An 11,454-nucleotide genomic window follows, 5' to 3' on the forward strand; every position below is an offset into this window, starting at 1 on the left:
TCAAGCGCTTTTCAAAGTACTCAAAGACACTTTACATTAAAATCATCATATATAAAAGCTATACACTATAAAAAACATAAAACAATAAAACAATAATAGTCACACATTAAAAGCAGTTTTGAAAAGGTGGGTTTTGATTTTGGATTTGAATATGGAAAGTTCACTGCAGTCTCGGATGTGTTTGGGGAGAGAGTTCCAGAGGGAGGGGGCAGATACGGAGAAGGCTCTGTCGCCCCATGTCCGGTGCTTGGTCCTGGGTGGAAGGGACAGGAGGTTGGCATCAGAGGAGTGGAGCCGACGGGATGGAGTGTGGTGGTGGAGCAGGTCGGTGAGGTACGAGGGGGCCTGATTATGGAGGGCTTTGTGAGTGAGGAGAAGGATTTTGTATTCGATCCGTTGTGGGATGGGGAGCCAGTGGAGGTTCTGGAGAGTGGGTGAACAGGCGAGCAGCAGAGTTTTGGAGATAGTGGAGTTTATTTAGGATTTTGGATGATGTGCCGTGAAGAATTCTGGAGGTGATGAAGGCGTGGATAAGAGTTTCAGCAGCAGATGAGGAGAGTGATGGGTGGAGACGGGCTATGTTTTTTAAGTGAAAAAAGGCAGTTCTGGTTCTGATTTGTTCGACGGAGAGGTTGCTGTCAAACATGACTGCGGATGTGTGGGGAGGGAGACAGAGTGGAGTTGTGACTGGTTTTAGTGAGGGATTTTGGACCAATGATGATCATGTCAGATTTATCACAGTTGAGTTGAGTCTATCTACATATAGACAGGAGTTGGGGTTAAGTGTCTTGCTCAAAGACATGAGACTAGTAGAGCAGGAGCCGGGGATTGAAACGCCGACGCTCTGATTGAAAGGCGGCCCTGCTCTCCACTTAGCCAAATCACCCCATGATTAAATGTCAGTGAGGCAGTTGGTAAGAGTGGCGTGAGTAGCAGGGGTAATGGCCTTTGTGGAGATGTAGAGCTGGACATCATCGGCGTAGCAGTGGAAGTGGAGACCATGTTGACGTATGATGTTACCAAGAGGGAGCAAGTAGAGGATGAACAGAAGAGGACCAAATACCGAGCCCTGGGGGACGCCTTGAGACAGAGGTGCAGTTGTTGATGTTGATGAACTGTTGTCTGTTTGTGAGATATGATGTAATCCAGGAGAGAGCAGTTCCGGTGATGTTGTGAATTGAATTAATAGTAAATATGTAAGTTGTGCTCCTCTGACAGAGGTCATAGAATACAGAGGTGTAACCAGACAATAGTGTAACTAAATACTGGACAGTGATGCAGCTGTGCCGAACGTCATATTTAAGTGGCGTCGCTGTAAAGTGACGAGGCGAGGATTCATTTGTGCCTGTTGCCTCGACTCAGGAAAAGGAACCGAGGAGGCACAAAATCGGGAAATTAAAAAGACCATGTGAAATACATCATCATTTGACAACAGCGACATGTGGCTAGGAAATAATAAAACAAAAAAAGCTAGTGTTATTTAAGGTTCAAGGATAATTTATTGCTATTGTGCAACACAGGGAGGCACAACGAAATGCAGTTTTGTAACGTGATAAACCAAACAAAAGTTCAGTAGTTCATTCCTGTAGTGCATTGTTTTGAATTTGCATCATAAGGAAATACTTTTGAATTCAATATTGTGAATCATTTTACATTTCATAACTCAATGTTGCTATACATTTGCAACACAGTACGAATATCACAGCATAACTCACGGTGATTAATAAACATTGTCAAAGAGTAAACTGAAACTGGCGACTTTCCCTTCGTAAAACACATAAATGAGATTATTGATGAACCGTCAAAGTATTAAACAACACGTCCTTATATTATAGCAGTCCGTTTAACAGTCAAACAGCCAAGCCAAACAATAAAATACAAAAGACTGATTTTCAAGAGTGCGTAAGCGTCAACTCTGACATTACGCTTGTAGGCGTGCCTTGTAAACGCGGTTGACAGGTCTGCGCAAATAAAGTTTTGCAAAATATTATATTTCTTAGCAAACTGTCTGCATCAATTTTTGGATGGACCTTTATGTGTCTTCACGTTATAGTAAAAACACATGTTGTGTTACTGTTCGTTTTTTTACGGTATAATGTAATATTATGTTGCATTTGCAGGATACTTTGAGCCGAATCTGGCAACCACAAACCAAAACAGGAAGTGTGCGCTGGCGGGAAATTCGTAATATAATAGCGTCGTTTATATTACGCAAGCGTTACCAAACTACCGAGAGCTTGACTTAGACTCTTCGTGGACTAACTTTAGTTCGCTAGTTTACTTTATTGAATCGATTGTCCAGTATCAATTTTAGCTAAACGGTCCTATCTCTGACGTTACGTTTAACCAGCCGCAGAGCTGAAATGGATCAAATCGTCATCCTGTCAGATGGAGACAGTACCGACGAGCTTCAGAAGTACCTGTCCTCGCTTACACATGACCAGGTAACGTTAAGTTATTTTGTCAACTTGGCCCATCACAATTTATAATCTCATCCGTGAAAAAAACAAATATATGTCCCTCTCCATCATCTGCTTTCTAGCTCACCATTGTGATTAACAACGGCGCACTGAAGGGTAAGAAGGTCGGTGCCATGATTAAAGGCATATTTAAAGGTACGCACACAGTGTCAACTGCTGTCAGTGGTATTAAATATCACAACACACCATATCTCTAGTCAGAATACCTGCATTGTCTGCTCTTTCTTTTAAGGCTCCCCAGCCACTTCCACTGAAGGGTCAAGCCGCAGACTTGTTGTTTATGAGCACTGCATCCCTCTGTGTGAGTCTGGGGATCTTCACACTGAGGTGGCAGCTGATATCATTGGACTGCTGATGCTGGAGGTATATATCTATTAATAATAATTGCTCTTCTGTACTGAGTTGCTGTCCCATCGGTTTTAGCAAATTTTGGATCGTAAACATGTCTTTACATATTGTCCCTTTCGTTCGTGTGTGCAGTATGGCATATGTCTAATTACCATGTTTGCCTCTTAATTGTTGTACACAGACTCATACACTGCCCGGACCCTCTCTTGCAAAACTGGCGTCTCTTTTTGTTGAAGCCATTAAGGTGGGAAAAATGGGCAGTGGGAAATCCCTGGAGCTGTTTCCTACTGTGCTCACTGCCCTTTCAGCATGTGAAGCCTTGTCTTATGGCAAAGGTGAGTTCCAAATTACTAGCGCTGGTAACTTTACCGTTTAACGTTATATCAAAAGCATCATCATCATCTTACTTGGTGGTGCAAACTAGAATATGACGATTTACTGTCTCTTGTGGTTGCTTGTTATTTTATGACAACGTTAGGCGAACTCAGTGGCGAAGAATACAAGAAACAGCTGATCAACAGCCTCTGCTCGAGCAGGTGAGGACATCTCATGTTTCAAACTACATGTACATTTTACATAATTTTTTTTTAAGGAGTTCTTGAGCATATATGACAATGACGACATGCCCAATCCCCTCACTGAGAGGAGATATTTAAGTCCAAACCATTTCATATGGATCTTTAACAAATAGTAATCGTAGTCATAGGAGTTTTGTGTTTGTTTTCATGCAGATGGGACCCGCAATGTGTCATTCACCTGACAACCATGTTCAGGTAACACCTTTGGCTATCAGACCGTCACATTCTCAGAGACTACTCAGTCTCCCACAGAATAATACAACTTTATTTTGCTTTCACAATGTTTTACAGTGTATAGCAATGTTTTTATCTGCTAATACTAGTTACAGGGCATTCAACATTAGTGTTTTGTGTCCGCCTCATTTTAGGGATGTGCCCTTGTCATCAGAGGAGCTGCAGTTTGTGGTGGAGAAAGTGCTGAGGATGTTCACCAAGCTGGATCTGCAAGAGATTCCACCACTGGTTTATCAACTGCTGCTTTTATCTGCAAAGGTGTGTGTGTGTGTGTGTGTGTGTGTGTGTGTGTGTGTGTGTGTGCGCGCAACAAAGACAACAGGTAATCATCTTTCCTCCTTGTTTTCATTATCTAAATGCCTTCCCTGCACTCTGTCTGCTAGGGCTGTAAGAAACAGGTCCTGGATGGAATCATCTGTTATTTTAAGGACCAAGATGTTCGCCAGGAAGAGGAGCAGAAACATGGAGAGTGAGTAGCTCATACACTGCAAGTGGCGTGTACTGTGTTCACTCTAAATCCTGCTGCCTACTTTCCATTACTGATTGTTGTTTTTCACGGTTTCCTCCTCAGGAGTCTGGATCTCGAGGTTCAGTCCATTCCACAGGACCAGTTGAGGCACGTGGAGGGCACTGCTATCCTCCACATAGTCTTTGCCATACGACTCGACCATGAACTCGGGAGAGAATTCCTTAAAATCTTTAAGGTTATGTATAACTCATCTGTTGGTTATTGAAGTTATTTTTGTTAAAAATGAGTGTGCCATAAATCTTTGAATTGCATTTCAGCAGACGTCATATGGCGATCTCTGCCCTTTCAGTGTTGCCCTGTTTCTCTCAGTGGCGCGCATCCAGCGTTATGAAGAACAGGTGAGAAATCTGTACATTTTCCCCAGACACTCATTGTAGTCTTCTTTATTTGCTCTTTTCTGTACATTTATCCTGTGTCTGGTTTGGTTAGGTGTTTGACCTCTTGAAGGGGGCGATCATTAAGAGCTTCAAGGATGAGCAGCTGCAGCAGGGGTCCAAGTTCCTGCAGGACCTCCTGCCTGGGCACTGCAGTGTGGCTCAGATGATACTGGACACCGTCAAGAACAGGTCAGACCTTCAAAACAGTTAACCCTTTAACATAAGAACTTTGCATGTCTTGGTATGATTTTCTTGGCCTAAGTTATAACAATATGTGACACTTCCGCCTATGCAGTGTGTTTGGTTGGGATCATGTGACCCAGGGGCTGGTACAGCTGGGCTTCTTCCTTATGGATGCATTTGGACCCAAACCTGGACCATTTGGCAAGAATACAGTAGCAGAAGGGTCTGCTACTGTAGCCCGGACCCCCAATCAGCAGGCATGCAAGCTGGGAGGACAGGTGCTTCTGCAGGGCTTTAAGGTATTTTATTTGATTGAATCAACAATGTAAATGACTGATAATTAACTACATCATCATTTTGTTTTCTCACTGAAGGATGTGTGTTTCTTCTACAACAGATGCACGAGCCCATCAGAGGCGAAATACTGGACCAGGTCTTGAATCGATTGGTCACAAAGACAGCCTCACCTGTCAATCATTACTTAGGTAATACAACCTTTAGATATTAGTACTAGCTTTGTGGTGTACACCAGTGTCTAATCACTCTAGTTAAAACTAGATTCTGACTTTTCTCTTTTCTTTTCTATGTTTCTGCATCATTAGATCTTTTCTCTGACATTGTGGTCTCGGCTCCCATGATCCTCCTGGAGTCATCTTCCAAGGTGACGGAGACATTTGACCACCTGTCATACCTGCCTTTGACCACTGTTCAGGGTTTACTGAAAGCTATCCAGGTACCTAAACTCACACACACACACACACACACACACACACACACACACACACACACATATATTGTAGAGGTTGATTTTGGTTAATCATTGTTGTCTGTTTAATCTCCAGCCCTTGCTCAAAGTCAGTATGTCTTTGAAAGATGCTTTGATTCTAGTTCTCCGCAAGGCCATGTTTTCCAGGTGGGTACTGCTTTGCTTTGAATCAGATTAGCTTCATCAGTACAGTTTAATGAATCATGCTTTGGTAAACACATTTGAAACCTCAACTGTAGAACACAAATAAAGATATTTTCTTACACTGTTCTTCCCTCCATGTGACTCTCTACAAGCCAACTGGACGGCAGGAAGTCTGCAGTGACTGGCTTCTTGTTGCTGCTGAAGAACTTCAAAGTGTTGGGCAGCTTGGCCTCAAGCCAGTGTAGCCAGGCGATCTCCTCGAGTCAGGTACAGTTCCAGTTAGACTGTATTGGGATGTGTGCAACGAAGCGGCTGGAAAAACATATACGCAGCTGTGACAATATGTGCAATTTTAAACATGGTCTGTTGTATAATAACTGTCTGCCTGTATAGATCCAAGTGGACGTTCACGCTCGCTACAACTCCGCTGCCAATGAAGCGTTCTGTCTGGAGATCCTCAGCAGCCTGCGTCGCTGCCTCGGCCAGCAGGCTGACGTGCGCCTCATGCTCTATGAGGTTAGACGTCTCTTTTGCCGTGTTTATTAGTTGTTTAATTTTGCTACATGCTGCTACAATTACTAACCATTTCTAATAGCCTTGATTAGCTTAACTACTTTTACTCCACCTTTTAGCATCCTGCTTACATATCATACATATATTTCAAACACAGACAAAATCCTAAAAGAAACCCTTCAAATTCAAAAAGTGTGATTCATCAGTGCAGCAGAGAACATTTAGTGTGTGGAAAGATGTTTTATACTGAGAAGGCAAATCCTCAACTATTTCAGGGTTTCTACGATGTCCTCCGTCGCAACTCTCAACTTGCAAGCTCCATCATGCAGACCCTCCTCTCGCAGGTATGTGTGTGTATTAGGTGCATGCTGGGTTGGGTATAATAGTCCGTTTGTCATGTTATCTATAAGATGGAGAGCTGTGTGTCATGTCTTCGTATCCTTAGCTGAGGCGGTACTACGAGCCTGAACAAGACCTCCTGCCCCCGGTGAAACTGGACCCGAGCATCACAGCGCTCGGAGACCAAGTCTACCTCCAGGAGCCTCTGGTACTCTGTCTGCATTGTAGCACTTTTGTGACTGTGTTTTTTTTTTGCTGTGTTAACGTCTTACTCCAAATAGCATTTGTTCCACTTCAGGCCCATCTGGTGAGCTGTACTGTACATTGCCTGCTGTGGCTGCAGAACATGCGCCGATCGGCCAACCCCAACGCTGACGACAGCGATGGCGATGAGGAGGATGAAGGGGAGGGATACCAGTCTGAACTACAGACAATCCTAGAGAGCATGACAAGACGCATGATCAAGAGTGAACTGGAGGACTTTGAGCTGGTATGCATTCAAGACAAGTACACAGCATACACTGTGAAACACTGAACCAGATTGCATGGGGTTCAAAGGTTTGGCTCAGTCTTCAACTCTCCCACCTTCTGGTTAGCAGCAGGAATAACTTTCCCATACACTTCATTGGTTTAGTTATGTGTGTCAGTGGCGTGGACAAGACTTTAAGTTTGGTCTGGTTGAAGAAAATATGGGAATCCTAATGAGATTTGCAAGCAGGAAGCAAATAAGCACTTCTTATGAATGAACCGCTGAACATTTTCTTGAATTGTATATCACGTACATCTTCCATGCTCGTCTCTACTCTTGCCCGATAATGTTCCACTGAGGGCATCGTCTTAAGCCGTGTACTGTCTGTGTGTTGATCAGGACAAGTCAGCGGAGTTCTCCACAGCATCCAGTGTTGGGGTTAAGAATAACATCTATGCTGTGCTGGTGATGGGAGTGTATGAGATCCTTATGGAGTACAACTTCATCAAAGCCAACTACAGGTAACGACCACTTCTCTTTGTATAGTCAAGAGCTTGTGTAGCTTATTTGTAGTTAAAGTGACGATTTGTGTGTTGCAGGAAAAGCTGCTTTGAGGAGCTCATGGAGCTGTTTAACCGCTACCACAAACTAGCTGAGATCCTGAAGGAGAAATCTGGAAAGGGTCGAGTGCCTTCAAACAAGAGTCCTCGCAGTTTACTGTCTTTGGGCTTCATTTCAACTCTCCTTACTGTGCTCTTCAGGTAAAGGCTTTTGGTCGCTATGTTTACATGGATTTCTGTTTCACCTACTGGCTCTGTCTGAGTATACAGATCACAATATACACACTACACCTGGAAAACAGCTTTTATAAATACTGTATTAATCGGGGTAAGCACTCGTTTTATTTTTTATTACATGGATTTAACACCTTGTATAGAATTTATCAAAAACAATTACAAATAAACAAACTTGACAAGCTAAAAGTTAGAAATGCCATGTTATTGAATATGCAATGAATCATGGGTAGTATTGGCAACACTAAAACATTAAAAATAATTTCTAGAATGAAACACTACTGGATTGTTTCCTGACAACAAAAAAAGGATTTCTTTTGTTTTCTTTTTCAGGGACAGTACTCAGAGCAGAGAGGAGGCTCTCTCAGTGCTTCGCTCGAGTGGAGAATTTGTGCGCTACGCAGTAACTGTGGCTGTGCAGAAGATCCAGCAGCTGGAGGAAACTGGACACACAGATGGACCAGACGGACAGAACGCAGACAGAACTTTCCGCTTCCTCTGTGACATGACAAGGTCTAAATCCCTTAGCCTAAATAACGGCATCTAGTTAGACCGTGTTTGTGGTTTTGTTGTCTATGACATTGTTTGACTGACAGAGAGATCTGTCCTTGCATAATCCAGTGTGCTGATATGGCGTTACACCAACATCCCCAGCGTGGTGGAGGACGCGGGGAAAAAGGAGAAGCGCTCCAGCTTGTCCCTGCTGTGTCTGGAAGGTCTGCTCAGGCTCTTCACCGCTTGTCAGCAGCGCTATCCAGACAGGATGGCCCAGCTCCTCTCCACCATGGGTTAGACACGCAGTTTTCAAACAGTAGAAGCGAGTCTGAACAGTACGCAGGAAGTCCTCACATTTTGTGTTTCTCGCAGACATTTCGGAGGACGATGCGGAGCCAGACGACGGCAACGTTACAGAGATGAACTTCTTTTACATCAGACAGTTTCAGGTGCACAATACAGAACTAATTTGGTTATTCTCTACGTATTTTAAAGGTTACTTCCAAACATTTATTTTCTGGTGGGGAACTGTAAGTCACTCCTCTCCGTTTGAGAAGCCTGGCTTTAAACATTACTTCACAGAATGTTGTACCAGGAGCCATTTAACAAACCAACTTGGTTTTTCTTTCCAGACAGAAATGTACTGAGCACTGTTAATTTTCTTTGCCCGTCAACAGAGGGCACTGTTCACACAGCTAAGTGGAGGCGAGGAAGAGTTCAACAGCAAAGAGGCTCAGCTGCTGGTCAGCATCTTGAGTGTGCTTTCACGCCAGCTAAAGCCCTCCTCCCAGCAGGTAGCTGTACTCTTAAATGCACTTCACACAACAGCTTCCGTAGCACCTGTTCCACTAACACGTGTCTTCATCTACAGTTTGTACAGATGATCAGGTGGACTGTGAAAATCTGCAAGGAGACCAGTTTCGGTGAGCGACCGTTTACTTAATCTTTCCATCTATGTACAGTACGGTGTGTTCTGAGATCGGTTTGTTTCTCTCATTTAGAGGATTCTGCTTTCTCCAAGAGCCTGCTCTCTCTTCTCTTCAACCTGCATGTTCTCTATAAGAGTCCTGTAAGCCTGTTGCTGGAACTGTGCCAAGACATCCACAGCCAACTGGGAGATATCGATCTGGTACAATAACAGAGCACAAGCATTTATAACTTTATAGCCATTACATTTTGGCAAATTGGGCAACATATCTAAAGCACTGTTTTGCTGTTGTACCTTTTTACATTCTACAATATGTTGCAGGGGCCTCCTGGTGCCTGGGTCAAAAATGAACATGTCACTTTTTATTCTTTCTGTATGGTCAGAATGTGGAGGTGGAAAAGCAGTCTCACTTTGCCATCGTCAACATGAAGACTGCAACCACTGGAGCGGTGAGTGTCGGCTCTTACAAGCAGAAGCTCCTGGTTTGCCGTGACATCAGTATCTCAGAATCTGTTTGCGCAGTGTGCTCCCCCATCTTCATCATTTGTAATCTCCTGCCCCAGCTGCTGGTCCTGTCTCAGATCGACAGAGTGCTTGATGAAGTGGACTGGCTGATCACCAGGAAGAAAAGCCAGACATCCTCTGACAGATCGGGTTCTGGTAAGAAGCCTTTTCACACTGATGCTCAGTTGGATCAATGTTGAGAGTTGAGAGGGGGGACAAGGGAAGGGATGCATCTCGGCGAGGGAATGGTAATAAAACTTCTTGGCATGTAGGCGAGGCCACCCAGACTGCAGGCCAGCAGGATCCAATAGAGAAAGCAGTGACGCTGCAGCTCGGGACTCTTTTGACAGCTTTGAATGAGCTGGTCCAGACGGCGCTGCTGCCGGGCACCTGCACCATCACACTGCTGAGAGAACTGAGTCGCACATACACCACCCTCACCACGCTGGTCAAATATGTACGCATGTGTCCCCTCTATGATCTCTGACTGAATGGAAAGTTTTTCCAGTGCTACAATCATTTCTTTCCTCCATGTGTCGTTTTAGTACATCCAGGTGTGCGCCAGCCAGCAAGGTGCACTGCCGGCACGCTTTGAGAAGCTGGTGAGTCTGAGGTGTTGTTTCTCTTGTTTGAATCTTCTAATACTTCTGATGTCACGCTAATCAAGTTGGTTTTTTTTCTGGGCAGGTCAAACTGTCGGGCTCCCACCTAACGCCGCAGTGCTACTCCTTCATCACACACGCACAGGTAAAGCACTATTGTAGATTAGTCTCCAGCAAAGCTTCAGACAAACGATAATCTGTCGTTATGATTGCGCTGGAATTTTTCAGTTATGGTTTACAGCAACGTGGGCTTCACTGTTGATGTGTTGTAAACATTGTGTTTCCTTTATTAGAGTGGAGAATTCAGTGGTGGAGGTGCAGATCACAAGAAGAAAAAGAAAAGAAATGAAGGGAACACTGTTGGCTCTGTAAGGTTTTTCATCCTATTATTAATCATTTACACATTCTATAATATATCAATAATCATGTATAGATACACTGTACAAATAAAAACTATTGCGCCTCAAACAAATCCGATTTTTAATGAATCCATTCAGAATTTAGATCCGTTTTTATTTTTATTTTCTTTGAAGGCAAAGCTTCTGCGTGAGACGAAAGCTGTCCCTAACGTGATCTTCAGTATTGAGCAGTATGAAAAATACCTCATCACACTCTCAAAGAAATCAAAGGTATGTGTGAACTAGATGGCTTGAGGTAGTTGACAAAATACATTAGAGAGAGTTGTAAAACCGACCATCGAGCAAAACGCACGAAGCTCGCTAAACAATTAGGCCACTCGTACAACAGTGTTTCACCAACACCTGAGTGTATGTCTGTCCAGGTAAACCTGATGCAGTACATGAAGCTGAGCACCTCAAGAGATTTCCGCATCCACCGTGCTACTCTGGACGCAGCCCTGCAAGAGCAGGATGAGAGTCAGGAGGTAAGTGCATCTCATGCTGTAACTAGCAGCTCTCTGTCTTTCCTTACACATTCCTTTACCTGATCAGTCAGTAAAGCAGAATGTTCCCCCGTTTCCCCACATGATGTTCTGAATGCATCTGTTCTGCCTTGAACTCTCTGCTAGCTGAGATCTTATAGTCCGTTTCTTCTTTTGATCCTTTCAGACCAATGAGTCACAGAATGCAGAGGAGACCCGTGAACCCCATCAGAAGAAGAGAAAACAGTGAGCCAAGATTCACTTCTTGTGAATCACGCATCTCCAGATTCT

The 11,454-nt window shown here is 43.8% G+C and overlaps 1 protein-coding gene across 1 annotated transcript; it reads left to right on the top strand.

The window, feature by feature from the left end:
- Positions 1-931: 931 nt before the first annotated feature.
- fanci (FA complementation group I) lies at positions 932-11,436 on the top strand. The gene is made up of 38 exons (XM_068722953.1): positions 932-1,092; positions 2,351-2,444; positions 2,543-2,615; positions 2,713-2,843; positions 3,010-3,163; positions 3,307-3,364; positions 3,560-3,601; positions 3,775-3,898; positions 4,024-4,109; positions 4,212-4,344; positions 4,430-4,507; positions 4,599-4,735; positions 4,842-5,028; positions 5,127-5,214; positions 5,332-5,462; positions 5,572-5,642; positions 5,792-5,906; positions 6,033-6,155; positions 6,428-6,496; positions 6,598-6,699; positions 6,790-6,981; positions 7,360-7,481; positions 7,560-7,721; positions 8,088-8,267; positions 8,376-8,542; positions 8,622-8,698; positions 8,927-9,043; positions 9,121-9,172; positions 9,251-9,378; positions 9,561-9,626; positions 9,741-9,837; positions 9,954-10,138; positions 10,227-10,283; positions 10,369-10,428; positions 10,577-10,651; positions 10,817-10,912; positions 11,065-11,166; positions 11,351-11,436. The coding sequence occupies exons 1-38, from the start codon at positions 1,001-1,003 to the stop codon at positions 11,411-11,413; spliced, it is 4,086 nt and encodes a 1,361-aa protein (XP_068579054.1). The 5' UTR covers positions 932-1,000; the 3' UTR covers positions 11,414-11,436.
- The last annotated feature ends 18 nt before the right edge of the window (positions 11,437-11,454 follow it).

The sequence above is a fragment of the Cebidichthys violaceus genome, unplaced genomic scaffold, assembly GCF_023349555.1.
Source record: "Cebidichthys violaceus isolate CVI_PGR_0920_01 unplaced genomic scaffold, fCebVio1.0.p SCAF_3, whole genome shotgun sequence".
NCBI classification, from domain to species: domain Eukaryota; kingdom Metazoa; phylum Chordata; class Actinopteri; order Perciformes; family Stichaeidae; genus Cebidichthys; species Cebidichthys violaceus.

Excerpts from the sequence above, each read along its gene's own strand:
- fanci (XM_068722953.1), top strand. The coding sequence starts at position 1,001 with ATGTTGACGTATGATGTTACCAAGAGGGAGCAAGTAGAGGATGAACAG. Across the intron at positions 4,345-4,429 it reads AATTCCTTAAAATCTTTAAG|ACGTCATATGGCGATCTCTG; the intron begins GTTATGTATAAC and ends GCATTTCAGCAG. Across the intron at positions 5,463-5,571 it reads GTTTACTGAAAGCTATCCAG|CCCTTGCTCAAAGTCAGTAT; the intron begins GTACCTAAACTC and ends TTTAATCTCCAG.